This window comes from Phacochoerus africanus, chromosome 4 (genome assembly GCF_016906955.1).
Source record: "Phacochoerus africanus isolate WHEZ1 chromosome 4, ROS_Pafr_v1, whole genome shotgun sequence".
NCBI lineage: Eukaryota > Metazoa > Chordata > Mammalia > Artiodactyla > Suidae > Phacochoerus > Phacochoerus africanus.
Window position 1 is genome coordinate 47005209 of NC_062547.1, and position 20457 is coordinate 47025665.

Genomic DNA, 20457 nt, shown 5'->3' on the forward strand with positions numbered 1-20457 from the left:
CAACCTAAATATCCACTGACAGATGAATGGATTAAGAAGTATACATATATTACAATGGAATACTACTCAGCCATAAAAAAATAAAATAATGCCATTTGCAGCAACATGGATGCAATTAGAGATTATCACACCAACTGAAGTCAGTCAGAAAGAGAAAGACAAATAACATATGATATCATTTACATGTAGAATGTAAAATATGACACACACATGGAGTTCCCTTCATGGTTCACGAACCCGACTAGGAATCATGAGGATATGGGTTCAATCCCTGGCCTTACTTAGTGGGTTAAGGATTCAGCATTGCTGTGAGCTATGGTATAGGTCACAGACACAGCTCAGATCCTGCGCTGCAATGGCTGTGGTGTAGGCCGGCAGCTGTAGCTCTGATTTGACCCCTAGCCTCGGAATCTCCATATACCACGAGTGCAGCCCTAAAAAAAAAAAAGAAGAAGAAGAAGTAAAATATGACACAAATGAACCTATCTACAAAACAGAAACAGACTCACAGTCATACAGAATAGCCTCGTGGTTACCAAGGGGGAAGGGGGAAGGAGAGGGCTGGATGGTGAGTCTGGGGTTGGTAAATGCAACTATTATATTTAGAATGCATAAACAATAAGGTCCTACTGTATTGCACAGGGGACTATATCCAGTCTCTTGGGACAGACCCTAATGGAAGAAAATATGAGAAAAAGAATGTATATATGTATGACTGGGTTACTATGCTACACAGTAGAAACTGACTCAACACTAAATCAACTATACCCTAATAAAAAATAAATTTAATTAAAAATAAATAAATAAAACTGCAAGCACCAAAAGAAAGAGAGAAAATGTTAGAGCCCATTGATCGTGTATTCATAACTCTTGCGCATCATTGCTTAAGATGAAAAACTCCTAGTTCACAAATAAGCTGCTATGTAACAAAGAACTGTAAATAAAGACAAGGATTCCTTAAAAAATGAACTTTAAGATCAATGGAATAAGACTGAACTTCAAGTGGAAAAAAACCAAAAAGTAAAGCCAATACACACGGAATTGGGCAGAGAAACAGCACACTTGAGGACTTCTGTCAGGCAGAATCAGCAGAATGGACTAAATTTGCACTGATATGGTAGCCACAAGCCACATATATCTCTTGGGCACTTGAAAGTGGCCAGTGAACTAAGATGTGCTGTGGAGTGTAAAATGCACACTGGGTTTTCAGGGCTCAGCATGAAAAGTTTATAGTAAAATATTCTTTAAACAATTTTTAAAGTTTTAAGTAATTTTAAAATTTTGTTCGAATTATATGATATTATTTTGGATATACTGGGCCAAATAAAACATTAATATTTTCTTAGAAAGAAATGGAAAAAGAAAGGAAGCTGGCACTGAGAAGACAGAAATAGTCTCCTTTGGGAAGCTGTAATCATTAACCAGTCCTACAATCTTTTTTTATTTTTTATTTTGGCCTTTTTTAGGGTCACACCTGCAGGATATGGAAGTTCCCAGGATAGGGGTCGAATTGGAGCCTTGGCCGCTGGCCTATGCCACGGCCACTGCAATTCTGGATCCAAGCCACATCTGCAACCTACATCTCAAAGCAATGCTGGATCCTTAACTCACTGAGCGAGGCCATGGATAAAGCCCACATCCTCATGGCTCCTAGTCAGGTTTGTTTTCACTGAGCCACAACGGGAACTCCTCTACAGTCTAATTAAGGACTATATTCAGCTGAGCTATGCTAAAAATCTAATCAGATATTTAAAAAGTGATCCCGGCTTATTAATGCCACCTACTACCTACCTGTTAATGCTTCTACTCAGAGGCTACTGGTGGAACCAAAACAAATCCTTATTGGAAAACTCCAATTTTAATCTACACTTCAACAAATTCCCATAGAAATTCTCAAGGAATATGAATGAATAGTCAAACAAAAAAAAATAGAAAACAAAGAAATAAAATGCCATGAGCAAGACCCAGCTTAAACAGCAGATAGCAGATCAAATGTGCCACAGCCTTTAGAAGTTTTGAATTATTAGAAATAGAATTTAAAGCAATTATGCTTATTAAGATGTTTCAAAAAAAATTCTTAAGATTAAGAAGTATCTAAAAGATTTGAAAAATAAATTGAATTTCTAAAAATGAAAATATAATAACTGAAACTGAATTTAATTGGTGGTTTAGACATGGCTGAAAGTCTCAGAACTTAGAATTAGTGTCGTTGGTAACCAGAGCTAAAACAGTTTATGGTCCTAAATTATTATCATTAAGGAAGAGGCTGTAGAAATCGTTCAATTTAGACTTTGTTAAGTATGCATGTTCAAATATCTAAGGTAACCTCAAAAAGAAAATATACAGTGTTTCAAACAACTGCAAATGTAGAATGGCAAAAAGTAAAAGAATATATGGAAAAAAATTCTAAGAGAAGGTTTTCCTTAAAACTTAAAGAAAACAGTGTGGGAAAAATGCATAAAGAAGTCAAAGTTCTCTTTGAACCTGACATTAAAAAGAGACTCATTTCAATCATGCTTTGAAAATACTTCTGATACTCTCAGATACTTATATTATAAATTCTAGGATAAAGCAACTTTATTTATTTATTTTGCCATTTCTTGGGCCGGAGCTGTAGCCGCCGGCCTATGCCCGAGCCACGTCTGCAACCTACACCACAGCTCATGGCAATGCCAGATCCTTAACCCACTGAATAAGGCCAGGGATCGAACCCGCAACCTCATGGTTCCTAGTCGGATTCGTTAACCACTGAACCACGACGGGAACTCCTAAAGCAACTTTATTTTACCACCAGTAATTGTTAGTGAAGCTTTAACAGGAGACTATAAATAGATCAACCTTCTTGTGGCATAATGGTTGTGGAAAATATCCAATTATTTCTCAGTTTGTTAATGGTTCTCTAATTAGTATGTTATTGTTTTCTAATATAAAACAAAAATACTTGCTTTTTTATCTTCAGGGTTCAGTTGGTTCATTAACATATTGACATTGTCAGTACTCCAAACCCAAGAATTACTTGTGAAATATTCAAGCAACACCATAGCTTTGTGAAGACGAGTTATTGTTTTCATCATCCTGTTTTATGAGAAAAATTGACATTCATAATTTGCATAGATAAGGAAAAAAATCTCACCACCACCCAAGGTACCATTTTCTATATTGAGACATTAACAGTAAAACTGTATAGGGAATTCAGTAAGGATATCAAAACACCAGGGAATAAGAATATTTCTGCATCTCAGAAGAACATTTTATAAATCCAAAATGAAAATAAATTTAAGCAGCAGTAAATGAATTTAACACTGCCTAAAGAGAGTTCTGCTGATATAAGAAAATTAATTTTCAAAGGAAATGCAAATATTTTAAGGTCAAATTTTCTACATAACAATACTGAGCAAATAAATGGATTCAATTAGTATTCCTTTCCTTTTTGTTCCTTAAACCAAATTTTAGTTCAGCTGCATTTTAATAAAATTTTCTGTGAATTCATAACATAGTGTGTTACATTATAATCTCATCTATTCAGCATCATGGAAGCAAAGTATACAGAAATATTCGTTTGCCATTTAATCAACTCTCCATATATATTTAAAATAAATTTCTCTTTAACATGGACAGGTACCATTCTTGATTATCTGGATGTGCCATGAAATCAATGACTCATGTTGACCACCTTCTGAAACAGGTATTCAAGATATTCATTCACACATCTCCCCAAATCCCCAACATCCATTCTTATAGAAATAAGGGAGTTTGGTATTTTGTTTCTTTTTAAAAGGGTGAGGGGTTTTAATCTTTAAATTTCTCATTTTATATATATATATATCACAGCTCACTATAAGTCATTGATATCATTAACACTAATCAGAGAAGTAATATCTATAAATAATTACCCATGATAAGTACAGAAAGGGAAGAAAAAAGAACTTTCATAAACAATACACCAAAAATTCCTAACCTCTGATAAACAGAAAAATGTGTGAAGTACTTAAAAAGAATCTATTTCTATTCCTATGATAAAGATTAGCATTTTGTGTAGTTTAGAAAGTCTCAAAATTCCCAAAATTAGAGGATTCAGAAATAGGGGAAATAGAAAATTAGAACATTAGAAATGGGGGCAGAAGGGATCAAAGCAGTAACATTTACTAAGCAATTCTGATGACACATTCAATACATTTAGAAAGAAAGACAGAACCCAGAATATTGAAAGAAAATAAGGCAATATGGGCTACGTAAAGAAAACCTGTACTTCATGCAAGAAAATAATTCTAAAATAAAACTTCTATTAATCACAAAAAGAATCATTGAGCATCAAAGGCTAAATGTGGAGGAATAGCTCAAATAGAAAGCATTTTAGAGGAAAAAAACAAAACAAGATATGCTGCTTTTAGAAAAGAGATTAGGCAACAACAACAACAAAAAAAGATTCAATATATTTGTAATTAAATGAATACCCATATCACAGCCAGTACAGTACACTTCAATCACACACATACATACATATATATTTGGTTTTCCAACATAACATCTCATTCAAAAGTTTTTCTTCCTAACTCCTTTTTCACTGACAATTCTCACCTAGTCTTATTTTCAGATTCATTCAAGTGACAGAATTACCCTAAAAAACTGATTCACAAAATATTTATCAAGCCACCAAAATACTAGACTGAATACTATGAGGGATAAAAGGAAATAAATCTTTGCACCCTCACTCTATGGTTAAATATGCTGTAAGAGCAGATGCCTAGAACAACACTGCCATGTATGTTCTGAGTATTTATTTATTCTTTATTACAGCAACCTGGAAAAAATAATCACAGTCCTTTGGAGGAAGGCAAGATCTTAACAATCTTCTAGTCCAGGGTTTCTCAACCATAGCACTAGAGACATTTTAGGCCAGATAATTCTTTGTGGTAGGAAGCTGTCCTGTGCGCTGCAAGAAGCTTGGCAGCATTCCTGGCCTCTACCCACTAGATGCCAGGAGCACCCATCCCCCAGGTGTGATAACTAAAAACATCTCCAAAAATAGTTCAATGTTCCCCAAGGGAGGCAAAACTATCCTACTCACTAAGAATCACATAGATAAAAAAAGAGATCACATTCAGAGGAGTTCAGCTAAATCACCAAAAAACAAGACTATGGAATCACTTTTTAAAATATCATTTTTAAGAGTGGTAAAATATCTACTACATTTCAAGAGGCAGAGTAAATAATTTATACTGCTTCTATGTGTAATAATATCATGAATCCTAGTCCCCAATGACTGACTATTAACCAGGAATCCACGTGGTGCATATCTCAGTTGTACTTTTTAAATTATGTAAAGATACATGGAAGTCAAATTTTTACCTAGCTAACACTCAGAATAATGTAAATGAGTAAAAGGAACACCACAAATGACATGACTGACATTAGTTTAACAGAGAACTGGATATTATATTAAGGCCCTAATATGAGATATAGAGCCCAGGAAATAATCTGAACAAATAATATAAATTATAGGACTTTAACATTTATAAAATTGCCTAAATAAAAAAACTTTATGTCTTCTGTATCCTTCAGACTATAAAAGCTCCCAAAGGTAAAGGATCATTCCTGTTTTAACACTTAGAAAGCTTTGTACAGGACAAACCTCAGATAAGAAGATTCTTTTTTTGATGTGTCCTATTTGCAGCAGATTTTAATTTTCAAAGATGGCTGCAAATATTACCTCCCATCCTACATGTTCACCTACAATATCATCTTAACTATCTTCCCATTAGGAGGTGAAGGTGACTTACACCAACAGAATGAGGTGGAAGAGACACTGTGTGACTTCTGTGGGCAGGTAAGAAAAAGTGACGGAGCGTTCTGCCTTGCTCACTGGAATACTCACCCTAGAAGCCTTTAGGTCATATATGCTAGCCAACTCCCCCCGAGGATGCCATGCTGTGAGGAAGCACAAGTTAGTTCATGTGTAGAGACCCCATGGAGAGGCGCTGAGACTACATGAAGAGAGAGAGATGCCTGGCCCCCCAGCTGCTCTGCACACTTCCTCTCCTTTACCACTCCTCCAGTGTACCTGCTCCAGCCCCTACAACTGAAACCACTTGAAAGATCCTGAGAGAAAACCACCTTCATCAAAGCCTTCTAGAATTTCTGCCTACAATGAAAAAAAAAACAAAAAACCAAATGATACAAAAGAACTTATTTATAAAACAGAAAAAAAACTCACAGATTTCAAAACTAATCTTATGGTTACCACAAGTGAAACCGCTGGAGGGAGGGAAGAATTGAAAGGGTGGGAATAACATATACACACGATTGTATAAAACAGATGATTGAGAACCTACTGTATAGCACAGGAAAATCTACTCAATCGTTTGTAATAACCTAATGGGAAAAAAGAATGTTTATATTTATAAAAAAAAGGTTGTGTCTTGTGATATTGTTGGATTGAATGCTCTATGAATGCCATGGTTCAGCTGGTTGATGGTCTATTTAGTTCTAATCTTGGCTGACTTTCTGTTTACCAATTCTATTTATTAATGAGGAAGAAGGACTAAAGTCTCCTACTATTAAAAAAAAAAAAACTCTGCCTACAGAAATCATGAGCAATAAATGAAATGCTTTTTGTTTTAAGATACTATGTTTGATGTCAATTATATCTCAACTCAAAAAAAAGATACTGAATTTGAAAGGTTTGTCAATAGCAGCAAACCCGCCTTGCAGCACAGATAACAGAAAACGATATTAGTATGGGGAGTGAGGGGCTGTTATAATGAAAACCTAAAACATGCCATGACTGGCTTTAGGATCAGGTGGCAGACGGAATCTGGAAGGCCCCTTGAGGACCCCAGCAGTGAGATCTGGAAGAACCAAGAATGTTAGTGTAAACCATAAGAGGGCTCTAAGGAGGCTATCGCTGAGTACTTCAAGGTAAGTGAGGAAAAAAATGTTAGAAGTTAGAAGGACAAAACTGTTAGGAGTGTTCCCACTGTGGCTCAGTGGGTTAAGAATCTGATTAGTAACCATGAGGATGCGGGTTTGATCCCTGGCCTCTCTCAGTGTGTTAAGGATCCAGCGTTACTGCAAGCTGTGGCACAGGTCACAGATGCAAGTTGGACCTGTGGTGTAGGCCAGTAACTGCAGCTCTGATTCAACCCCTAGCCTAGGAACTTCCATATGCTGTGGGTGCGGCCCTTAAAAAAAAAAAAACCACCTGTCATATATGGTCACATAGAAAATAAGAGTCTCTAATAAACTCAATGATCTAGCCAAGATTTCCTCAAAGAGGACAAAGATGACCTTAAAAAAGGACCTATGTTTGAGCAGAATTTGGAAGGAATGTAAAATGACAGCCAGGAGTTCCTTTGTGGCTCAGTGGGTTAAGGATCTGATGTTGTCACTGCTCTGACTCTGGTTATAGCTATGCCGTGGGTTCAGTTCCTGGCCTGGGAACTTCCGCATACCATAGGCACAGACAAAAAGAAAAAAAAAATTAACAGCCAGTAGTCTTTAGGAAACAGCTTCTGTACATAGATCAAATCCAAAATGCAGACGTAAGACTGTTAGCACGTCAGAAAGATTTAAGGTAATACACGTCACAAAACCTTGCAAACTGAAGTTTTGCTACAGATCTTAAAGAAGTCTTATAGAAGCCCTATTGTTTGAGAGGCAGGATATAAGAGTCTAAGAATCTAAGAGGGAACAATCTAAGATCCAACCCCATAGGAACCTCATAGGAAATCCAAGATAGAGAAGGGTATGTCTCGAAAAGAACTGTGGGCATGGCTTTGGTCTAATGGAGTAGATTGCTTTAAAATAGACACATAAGAAAACACACAGTTTTAACAGGAATCATATGAGTTTACACTAAAAGGACAGAGATAGTACCGAATGAAAAGAGGCCTCTGGGTGAAGGGTCAGCAAACCAGAGCTCAGCGGCCAAATCTACCTGTTTTTGTAAATAAAGTCTGACTGGAACACAGTCATGTTTATTAATTTACATACTGTCTAAGGCTACAGAATTGAGAAGTTAAAAAAAATGGAAGCTACATTTAACAGTAGAGTTGAGCAGTTGCAACAGAAACCACATGGCTCATCAAGACTAAAATATATTCTTTACCGTCCTTTACAGAAAGTGCCAATCCCAGCCCTGAAGACTTCCAACCTTTTATGAGCAGGAAGTGAGGTAAGAAGGCTATTTAGTTGCAAATACAGGCCAATTTTTTATGGGAAAAGAAGTATGACTTAGAGGGGAGAGGCAAAAGACTCAAAGAACTACCAGGATGGGAATGAGTCCTAACTAAGAAGACATCGAACCATACCTGGCTGGAATGCAGAACTGTTAAGGATCAGTGATTGCTATTTGCCTCCTATTTTCTCTTTTGAACAAGACTGTGAAGTATTTCCTATGCTTGTCTAACCATTATATGTTCGTTAGACAGCAGGTAACTAACTTGTCACTTTAGTTCACAGGTTTTCAGATCAATGCTTGAGGAACTATACCTGAAAAAACATACCTAGCGTGTCATCCACAATTATACCAGATTTTGCTGACTACACTGGCATCAAGCTGATGTCAGAGGGGTTTGGGGAGGAATAAGCAAGGCTATTTTCCAAGTGGGAAGAATATGAATTGTCGGGACCTCTAGAAGCTTGACTGGAGCAGACTGCACTTTCCAAAAATGACTGCAACAATGCCTTCCATCTCACCCCTTCATTTACAACATGATCTTAACTATTCTTCTACCTCTTGAACCTTGGAGGATTTGTGACTCACCCATGACTAAGAGAATGAGGTGGAAGTAGTGATGCATGATTTCCATAGGTAGGTCAGAAAATGCACCTAGCTTCCACCTTGCCTGCTGAAACACTTTACCTTGGAGCCTTTAGTTACCATGTCAGCAGTCCAACTCCCACTAAGGCTACCACTGGTCCTTGCAAAGAGATACTGTGAAGAGATCCTGACACTGTAAGAGACAGTGATACTAGCTGTTCCACTGCACACACACTCCCTTTCAGCTCCATCAGACCACAACCACACAAAAGACCCCCCACACCAAAGCTGCCCAGTGGATCCTTCATGAATTCCTGATCCTGAGAGAAATGATACACAGAGAAATAATAAAATGACTGCTAATGTTTTAAGCCACTAAGTTTGAGATGATCTGTTATGCAGCAACATCTACTACAAATTATTTAATAAACTCTGGCTCTTCATTTTACTAAGCCCCTTTTCTGTGTAAGGCATTGTGATATATTTAACTTATTTTACATTTCTGACCTAGTTTTGATTTTTCTGCTCTAATTTGCAACAACTTTAAGATTAACAGCATGCACTGCCATCACTCAAAAATTCACATCCCCTTTTTAGCCATGAAATAATGCTGCCAATGACAAATACTAGATTTTGCAGATTATTTTAGAGAAACTTGAATTTTGATATATTTTGGGCCTTTTTTCCATTACATATTTCTTTACCTATTCTGTTCAACACCTTTCATATATATTTCAATGTATAACATACAGAGTTAGAAACTTAATGGACAACTGAATCCACAGAAAATCCCTACAAGTAACTCAGATCACTGGCAGATACCTCACTTTTATTTTTTGAGCAGTTGATGGAAGTTCTGGAATCAGCATCTTCTTTATACATAAATACTCAAATCCTGAACTCTCCAATCAAAGGCTCCACTGTAATGCCAATGTAGTTAAAAAATAAATATTTTTATAGCACATGTCACTATAATTGTGGTAAAGACAGTAGGATTACTTTATTTAAGTTCATGGGGTTTTGATTAAAAAAAGGAAAGAAGAAAGAAAGGCCATAATGAGTATAAGAAAATAGAAAGTTTTCCGTTTGTTAACTTTTGTTTTAAACTATGACATTTTCAACCTGGAAAATTAGTTAAAAACTGTAATTACTGTATTATAAGCTGAATGGGAAGCTGAGATATCTCAAACAATTAATTTTCTAGAAGCATCTTATGTTTTTTCATATAAAACTGCATGATCCACTTCAAGCAAAACATTTAACCCTTAACCCCCCTATAAAACTCACCTCCAAGTTTAAGGGGGAAGAGAAGGGCTCAATTTCAGCTTATAATAACAATTACAACCTTGATGTTGGACATTTCCTATATTATGGGATTTTGGAGGATTAACGGCCCAGTAAGATGAGATTCCCAGTTAGTCTTCCCAAATATCCTTAATTCTAAGAAGAAATGTCCTAGCATCCCGATTGTGATTGTGATTAATTAGGTTAGTAATTCTAAAGGTAAAAGCTCATGCTAGCGACTTTTTGTCCCTCCAGCAAGCTTCTACCACCTTACCAATACACAGTGTATTTACTGCTATTCTTCTTACCACGGTTTCTGACCTGTCAACCTGAGTGCAAGATCGAGCAATAATGCAGGTACTGTATGTGTGACACCCTTCCAATAATGAAGCAATAAGTTGTTGGTATAGAACTTAACATTGGGGCGCCTGAGTACTTGGTTTAAAGGATTCATCTTGAAGGAATGATTTAGATAATACCCTGTAGGAAAAATAAGCGTCAAAGCATTTTGAATGTTATTTGTTATTTAGGAAAAAATAACTAAAGTTAGACCTAGAATTCAGCACATGATGATAATTTACCATTCATACTTTAAAATAAATTAGAGTGAATTATAACACTACCTTTGCTTTTCTGACAAATTCTTAAATTCAAGAGTCTTCTCATTCACAAAAGGCCATTAAGCCTTAATCATAAGCATAAACAAATACAGAGTTAATATGCATTTTAGTGTAAGCATGGGTTGTTTAACAGTCAGAGGAACAGATAAGACAGAGCTAGTCACCATTACCTTGGGCTTCTTCCAGTCATCCTGAGGTAGATATCATATAGGAATGCTGGGGCCTTATGGCTTACAGCAATCCAGTAATGATATAAAAGGTGATTGGAGGTTAGATTTACATTGGGCCGTCTGAAGGCCTGTTCGAGAGGATTCCTCTTGAAAGTGGAAATTACATGGTATTCTGAGGAAGAAAAGTTGTGTAACAGCTTTGATAATCACCATGTAATGAAGTTTTGAAAAAAAACCATGTTTCAAAGCAAAATATTTTACCAAAAATAATCAGTTTTTGCTCATTTAAAAAAACCAAACTTTCTACTTTCTATTTTAGCTAAGAGAATATGGGTATCAGACTCCTGAACTCAAGTGCTTTTAGAACTTCCACTATTTACGAATTTTAATTAGATGAATGAATTTTTGCTAAAATTCACTCTTAAAAATCCTTATATTTTACCTATATCAGTTTACAATGTCACTTTCTATATTTCACCTCACGATAGCGTCTTTCTTTCTGTTCCTCTTTCCAGGTTCTTATTACTGTACTTACTTTAAAAAGAAAAGGAAAATCATCATCCTTTGCTTATGAATAATTAAGATTAAGTCAAATTAACATATATCAAGAAGCTTAAAACAATCAAAAACTAACTTCTGCTGTAATTTACTTAGATTATGCAATATCAAAACAATCAAATCTATTATCATCTATGTTAATACTTTATTGGAAATGTACACTGGGATATTTACTAAAAAATAATACTCAACTTGATTTTTATTAAACTTTACAACATAATAAAAGACTACAAAAGCCTAACTCAATACAAGGGGTTTTTAAATTCTTTAAAAAAATACAAATAATTACCATAAAATTTAAAAAGCACCCTGATTCTTTTTCTTATATATTCTAACAGTGAATCTTAAAATTGAAATAAAAATGCCACAGGAAAGCCCTAGGACAAAAGACAGATTTACTTTAAAATCAAAATCGTTCCACAAAGGTAACAAAAATTGTCCAATTAGAGGTAAAATAAGACCTAGTACTAAGTCAATGCTGTAAATATATTTTACTTTAAATATGAAAACATAAACCAAAAAATTTTAAATGATTCAATTTCAGTAGGCTTTAAGTAAGTTATACTGCTCCTACTTTAGAACAAGTTAACATAGCAAACACACTACCTGCTGTGAATTTAAACAGATTAAGAAATGTAATACAAAATACTGTGGTAAACTATATCCTACATTTATTATTCTTGGGACAACTAGCTATATCTCCTGTGATATATCAATTTTTGTAGCTGGAAGTGATGCTGCCTGTGAAGAGGGAACAATAGGATCTGAGAATACCCATGAGGGAGGAAAAAAGCATTACATCCATACCACAGTTATCTATGGGTAATGCTGCAGATGGTAGCAGAAAAACAGTAATGGCTAAACAAGGGTGGGATGAGGAAGGACTATACAGCAGGATATTTTAAAATTTGTGAAACATTATTAAGGACCAAAAGGCAATACTAGTAGATATGGCAATTAAAATAAGAATAAATTGGTAACTCGGTGGCTTTAAGGTCTCATGGGTTATTCTAACATAAAACCTCAGTTAATATTTTACGTTCTTTTAAATTTATTCTAACATTCAAAAACACAAGTAAAATCATACCAACTTCACCCCAGTGGAAAGGATTAGTGCTGCCTGTTGTACAGTTATACACCATGATGTTTCTTGGTCTGCAAATACAAAGATCAAAGCAATGAAACAAAAAGAGTCCAAACTTAACCAATCTAATGATACTTAAGTAGACAGAAACAAGAAAGGCGGATACCTTTTCTAATGCTTTAAAAATTATCTTTAAAGGATTAATGGCTGTGTCTGAACAACTATTAACAACTACCCTTTTTTCATCAAAATAACTATTTATAAGAAATTACAGACTTCATATTTTTCTTCCTTGTATTAATAGGAGTCTCTTTTTTACGCAAGGAAAAAATAACAGCAAACAACCTTCGCTCTTCTTATTTCCTTCCAATTTTCAGAGGTTCTCTCTGAAAAACATTTTGAATTGAGTTCCCTTTACCAAAAATAACATATTTATATGATCACCACCCCCCCTTTTTCAGGATTTAAAATACTAACTTCAAAAATAACGCAGTTTGTTGTTTAGGAAAACAGTTACGAGACACTCAGATGTTTAGGTTTAGGTGTTACGTAAATACTATTACTCCCTTTCAAAGGGAGGTCCATGAAGTTGATTAAAGTGCTCTACTGTGCATGTTTGATAAATATAAGCCACTCTCTGTGAGTTTCAGCTCTTTATATATGCCAAGTTTTATACAGAGTTTTAGTTTTGATTTTAAAAAATCATGGGAACCATCTCTTTTTTTTTTTAATAATTTTTTTTATTTTCCCACTGTACAGCAAGGGGGTCAGGTTATCCTTACATGTATACATTACAATTACATTTTTCCCCCTCTTTTTTAATTTTTAATCCTAATGACCTTGTCCACCCAGTAGGAAGTACACAAGAATTTATATTAATTCTTAATTATTGCTGATGGAACCACTTTATCACCTGTGATAAATTAACTCTTGCAGTTGAAAGTGACAACACCCACATAAGTATCAGTATGGGAATATCGGTTCTGAGAGGTTAATTAACATTAGTTTCCCCATCTCAGTCACTATATATTTAACAAGCAACATTGTCATCTCATATACCTATTAACTCCGGAATACCAGGCTGCTGCAAGACTCGTGTTGACAACTACATCTACAGGAACAAGATCTGCAAGGGCATTGTTGGAGGCACGCATTGTTCGAAGAATTCCTTTCCCTGCCTTTGTTGAAATTAAAAACAACACTTTAAGATATATAAGCCAAAGCGCATACACACAACATAAAGATACACAGAGAACAGAAAAACATACAGAGTATTCAATAAAACAAAAGGCTTACTTACCGCAATAAAGAGACCACTTGGTCCATTAAAGTTATCAATCCATCCCTAATACCAAAAAGTAAAGAAAGGGAGGAGCTTAGAAATATTATGAAACTAGAGATTCATCATTTGCAATCTGAAACTCCACATATATATCTAGATTCAGGCCATAATATTTCTCCCCGTCCTAAGCAGAAGCAGCCTTCCTCTGGGATTGCAAATAACTACGTAAAATCATTTTCAAAGGGTTATCTACTCTCCCTTTAGCTCTCTGCAATGAGAATTTTATAAAAAGGAGCTTATATCTGTCAAATACTTTAGCTAAATTAAGATTGTTCAAGTTTGGGAGTTCTCGTCACGGCACAGTGGAAACGAATTCGACTACGAACCATGAGGTTTCGGGTTCAATCCCAGGCCTTGTTCAGTGGGTTGAGGATCCAGTGTTGCTGTAAGCTGTGGTGTAGGTCTCACAGGTGGCTCAGATCTGATGTTGCTGTGGCTGTGGAGTAAGCCGGCAGCTGTAGCTGCTATTGCTCCGATTGGACCCCTAGCCTGGGAACCTCCATATGCTGCAAGTACAGCCCTAAAAAAAAAAAAAAAAAAAAAGCTGTTCAAGTTTGATTTTGTGCTATTTCCTGAGGCAGTATACTGAGATTATGGGGAAATGGTAAACCCCCAACAAAACCAGTGAATAAAACAGAAGAGAATAACATCAAAGCAACAAAAGAGATGCTACCATTTATTATTGTTACAGAAACCTAAGTTTTTCCTAAGTCAATTTATCTCTTATTTAATATCTATGTTTTCTCTTAGTTCAGGGATTCACAAATACTATAATGCTTTGCTTGTCTGCAGCAGATCATAGAGAACTCTTATCTTCCTTAGATTGGGATCTCTACAGGGAGGAGTCTTCCTCTTGGAAAGTCTGCCTCTTTTTAGTACTAAAAAGTAAGTGAAATAATATAAGATCCTGAATAGTCTCATCTCTATTCCCTTCACCTCTACAAGGGAAACTAATTGGCCAATAATTTTTAAAGCCAACGAACACTGATATGTCAGAGTCCGATTTCTTACCAATCACAAAGAAAACTCATAGGGCATGGTCTCCTTTGACTCCAGATAACACCACAGCCTTTGATTTAATTTTCAACTAACATTTTTGAAATGCTGATCTGCCTTTCTACACATGCAGCATTACAACAGAAATAAAAGTACCAATAAGAGTGTCTCTCTACAAATGGAAACAACTTTCGCCATTATAAGCCCTGTTCACTCTTTTATACAGAATTACGACTTAAAATTCTATATTCCAATTACTTACAAAGATTTCTAACAACTTACTGGAAAAGGTTCTTTCCAACTGGCACCAACAATTGATGGCCTTACGATCGCCACATTTAGCTTTGCTCCTTCTTGTTGTACAACATATTCTGCCAATGCTTTTGTGTATATGTATGTATTAGGTCTGTCTCCTATCAGTTTTGGTGTGATATCATTTACCAGGCCATCATCCATCCACCTGATAAACAGAGAAATTACATGCAAAACGATTTTCAGATATTTTATTTATTTTTCATTATAAAATGAAAAACCACCTAACTTTGTACATATCAAACGTATCTGTGGCTCTGACTCAAGGGATGTGAAAACACAATTTTCACTAAAAAAAATCCACAGAAGTTAGTTTTACTTTAAACATCAACCACAAGTCCACATCTCTTATGTCCAATTTCTATATTCAAAAAGGTCTGAAAACTAAGAGTTCTTTCAGAAATCATATGGTAGGCAGCAAAAAATGAATCAGAACTGACTTATGCTCTTTTCTTTTCTTTTTTTTGGTCTTTTTTGCTATTTCTTGGGCCGCTCCCACGGCATTTGGAGGTTCCCAGGCCAGGGGTCGAATCAGAGCTGTATCTACCGGCCTACGCCAGAGCCACAGCAACGCAGGATCTGAGCCGTGTCTGCAACCTACACCACAGCTCACGGCAACGCCGGATCGTTAACCCACTGAGCAAGGGCAGGGACCGAACCCGCAACCTCATGGTTCCTAGTCGGATTCGTTAACTGCGCCACGACGGGAACTCCTCTTTCTTTTTTTTTAAAGGGCTGCACTTGCAGCATATGGAAGTTCCCAGGCTAGGAGTTGAACTGGAGCTGCTGCTGCTGGCCACAGTCACAGCCACAGTAACACAGGATCCAAACCGCATCTGCAACCTACACTGCAGCTCACAGCAACAGATCCTTAACCCACTGAGCAAGGCCAGGGATTGAACCCACGTCCTCATGGATACTAGTCAGATTCTTAACCCTGAGCCACAAAGGGAACTCCCTTATGGTCTTTTTTTTTTCCTCAATACTACTTAGTGTAAGTATTCATATACTTCACACATGTTAGATGAGGGGTGCCCACCCAGATCTAGCTGAAGTTATGTCATATTATATAGTACACAGATTATATTTCCTTTCTAAAGTCTAAAAAAATTCCCAAATATATCTGGCCCCAAGGGTTTCAGATTAGGAATTACGGACTTATATATAATCACTGTAATAGCAGAACATGTTAATTACATACATTTTAAGTGAACATACATTTATAATTAATAGTAACTATCTAGTAATCAAAGTATTTAAGGTGAAGCACTACAAATTGTTATGCTCTTGGAGATCCCGTCGTGGCACAGTGGAAACAAATCTGACCAGTATTCATGAAAACGCGGGTTCAATCCCTGGCCTTGCTCAGCGATCTGGTGTTGCTGTGAGCAGTGGTAGAGTCACAGATGTGGCTCAGATCTGGTGTTGCTGTGGCTGTGGGGCAGGCTGACCGCTGCAGCTTTGATTCAACCCCTTCCATATGCTACAGGTGTAGCCCTAAAAAGCAAAAGATAAAATCTTAAAAAACAGTAATAAAAACTGTTGTACTCTCACTAGCAAGACTAACAAATACTGGGGTAAATGACAGAAATAAATTGTACCACGCTTTAATTCAATTACAATCTACTAGCAAGTCAAGAAATTCCTCCAGTTCTCTTGGTGTCTCTGAAGAAAATGTCTACTTTTTCTTTTTTGGTCTTTTTAGGGCCAAACCTGCAAGCATATAGAGGTTCCCAGGCTGGGGGTCTAATCGGAGCTGTAGCTGCAGCCTATGACACAGCCTCAGCAATGCGGGATCCAAGCCTCATCTGTGACCTACACCACAGCTCACGGCAATGCTGGATCTTTAACCCACTGAGTGAGGCCAGGGATCAAACCTGCATCCTCAGGGATGCTAGTCAGGTTTGTTAACCGCTGAGCCACAACAGGAACTTCTCCTAGGCTAAATTTCTAATTCCAATGTTATGTTCTTGTTTTCAGATAGTTTTCCTTACTGTCTATGACACTATGCATACTTGTGTACTCACTATGCTGTCAGTATACAAATGATACCCATACTAATTGATGAGGATGCATAAAATGGAGACTATCAAGACAAATTTTCTTCTGTATGTGGAAGTACTTCCTATGTGTGGAAGGAAAAGAATATTACCAAAATTGAAGGGAGTCTGCTACTCAATTTAGGAAAAATTTTGAAAAATGGGAGAGTTGCTACATTCAAAAACAAAAACAAACACCAAACAAACAAAAAATCCCAACACTGGCTAAGCCAGTAAGCTTTATCACTGGAGGGAGTTTAAGAGCCAATCTATGCGTTATCCTAAAATTGTCTGTTGGCCAGATTTCTTTGTAAGCAAAGAAGGGATATAATAGAAGGCTATAGCCTCTTTCTTAGCAACTCAGATGTTTGGATATTTGGATACACCAACTACTAATAAGAGAAAAAGTAAAAAGATTTATTAACTTCCCTCTCCCAGAGATATTAAATACTTCTGCCTACTGACCTGTGAGGAAAATGAGGTAGATATTTGTGACCATCTAAGAAACAGAGTTAGAAAACAGATACAAAAAAATAAAAGAAACCAGGGAATTACCATAAGAATGTCTCAATAAGCTCCCATACTTAGTAATTTTCTTACAATCTGTCTACTTTCTCATAGTAAATTCTGAGAAATCCTTAAAGAGAAGGACTTCTGTGCTTATTTTAGAAGAAAATTTGGAGAAAGAGCCATGAACACTCTGTAGCACCCTTGGGAAGAAAAGAATCTGACTGAGAAAGTAGAGGATGGTAACTAAGGAGCTGAAAGTGTATAGGATCTCTCAGAAGAAAGGAAACCTAACAAATAATAAAGGAGGAAAAAGCTCACAGAAATATTATGAGGATTAACAAATATGCGAAAATATGATGGATACTGGAATTTTCTCTAATTACAGTCTACAAAAGAAGAAAAGACCCTTCTCTTTGTTCCTGCTCTGATCCTATTTGTTTGTTTCACTTGATGAGAAAGTGAAGGCTGAAGCAAGGAAAATCCTGGATGTGTATTTCACTCACTCCTAACCCATCAAATACTCACAAATATTTCTCTAGCAGTAACTGACACTAGGATCCTAGTCCTCAGAAAGATGATAAACAATAATAGTAAAAGTATCAATTAAAGATTCCCTAATAATTCAAGGCCCCTTTGTAGATATAACCTATGGAAAACATGGGATTAGGGGCGCCAACCCTCTGTACAGTCAAAAATGCACATATAACTGTATAGTTAGCCCTCTGTATTGTGGTTCTGCATCCAGAGATGCAACAAACCACACACTGTGTAGTGCTGGAGTACGTATTTATTGAAAAGAATGTGCACAGAAGTGAACTCACATAGTTCAAACCTGGGTTGTTCAAGATACAGTTGTACTCCATTGGGCAAAATTAAAGGACAATCTTTTAATAAATCAGACCTTGCTATTGAAAAGTCAGGCATTTGTCTTCATGGTATCTGGCACTTCTTAGTGGTTAAGACTGATTCCCTGGAAAATGGAGATTCTAATACCATGGATGAGTTGTTCAGAGGCTTTCCTCCAAACTATGACATCCTGTCAAATGTGAAAGCTCCACATTGGCTTTACCAGCGGTCATTTGGGTACAAATTGATAACAAAAAAAGTACATAGTAAATACATAATAATTTGCTGAATAAAGAAGATAAACGTATATATAGGTGTGGAAAGAGAGAGAGAGAAAAAGAAACTAAAAAAGACTAAGAGATAAATGTAAACAGAGAAACTTGGATCCAAAGTTTAGGATCAAAGCAAAGGTATAAAAATTTCAAACAAACATACTCTAAAGAATTAATCAGCTTTTGGGGATCCACAGGGGGTGGATAGACTACTTCATCAATATGCTTTCGATTGCAGTAGGCATATGCTGTCGATACATGCATAAACACTTCCAGATTCTTCATCTGTTGTGCAAGCAGAATAAGCTGTCGTGTAGCAATCACATTTAACTGCACAGCATCTCTGTAAAATAAAAAGTGACAGTAAAAAATTGGGAAGTTATATCATTTTCATAAATGTAAAAAACCCTTATTTACATTTTAGAGACAGAAAGAAAGGGCCAAAACCATTCTATCAGTTGTGTTTAAAATTTTTCCGATTATAAAATAAACTTCATATTAGAATTCAAAAAATAAAAGCAGGCATTTAAAAATTTAAATTACCCAGAAATAGACACAGAAAATTTTAGTCCTTAGCATTTACGCATACATTTTCAAGTCATTAGACTTCTTTTGCATCTTGATTTTTCTGTTTCATAAAATGACAATACCATAAGGAGGTGTGAGAATATTTAAGTAATTTTTAAATGCTATGGCAGAATCATCAATAAGGGTAAAACAGTCTAAGAGAACTCAAAAACATTAAACTACATTAACATATAATCGAGCAGAAATTATGTTCACTTCTTTTTGAAGCAATTAATCCAAATACCTTTTTAAGACTACCTTACAAAATTCAAAGGGGTGTTATAATTAAACTAGTGCATTTGTTACAAGAGGTACATGCAAGACTCAAGATAATCTATATATTCTCTTCTTGAAATTTATTTTGAGTAAATAATTTCACAAATGCAAAAGTATATATGCAGAATTATGATCCATGAAGCATCACCTAGGAATAGCAAAACCTAGAGAGCCCAAATATTCACTGTGAATGAAATGGTTTAATAAAGTGGATACTTTATCATATGAAAGAATACAGCCGTTAAAAAAATTACGACAATTATAAAAACATAGAAAATCTGTATGAATAATATTTTTGAATACATACATTATAAACTGAAGTAGGATTTAAAAATAAGACTCTGGAAAAAGATCTGGGTTCAAACCCTGGCTTGGGCAACATACTGGCTAAGATTAGGTGACTTTGCAAAATAACTCAAGCACTCAGGCCTCAGTTTCCTCATCTGTAAATGAGAACAAATAGTGCAGACTACCTACTAAGATTTGTATAAAATTAAGTCAAATAAATAGCTTGCAAGATTTAGAATGATTTCTTTTTTTTTTTTTTGTCTTTTTGCCATTTGCTTGGGCCGCTCTTGCGGCACATGGAGGTTCCCAGGCTAGGGGTCGAATCGGAGCTGTAGCTGCCAGCCTACGCCAGAGCCACAGCAATGCCAGACCCGAGCCGCGTCTGCGACCTACACCACAGCTCACGGCAACGCCGGATCGTTAACCCACTAAGCAAGGCCAGGGACCAAACCCACAACCTCATGGTTCCTAGTCGGATTTGTTAACCACCGCGCCACGACGGGGACTCCTAGAATGATTTCTAACACAGTCC

At 36.1% G+C, this 20457-nt stretch overlaps 1 protein-coding gene across 4 annotated transcripts in view; it reads right to left on the reverse strand.

Moving 5' to 3' along the window:
• Positions 1–20457, reverse strand: part of FAR1 (fatty acyl-CoA reductase 1) — a 71311-nt gene that overhangs the window by 8146 nt on the left and 42708 nt on the right. For 2 of the 4 annotated variants that reach the window (XM_047776239.1, XM_047776240.1), the window contains 7 exons: positions 18958–19137; positions 15098–15275; positions 13778–13822; positions 13537–13655; positions 12481–12548; positions 10836–11007; positions 2946–3075 (listed from right to left, as the gene is read on the reverse strand). In XM_047776239.1, the coding sequence (XP_047632195.1) occupies positions 2946–3075; positions 10836–11007; positions 12481–12548; positions 13537–13655; positions 13778–13822; positions 15098–15275; positions 18958–19137 (892 nt within the window). Of the gene's footprint in view, positions 1–2945; positions 3076–10353; positions 10526–10668; positions 10731–10835; positions 11008–12480; positions 12549–13536; positions 13656–13777; positions 13823–15097; positions 15276–18957; positions 19138–20457 lie in introns of those variants that run through there. The other 2 variants (XM_047776241.1, XM_047776238.1) reach the window with 2 other exon arrangements.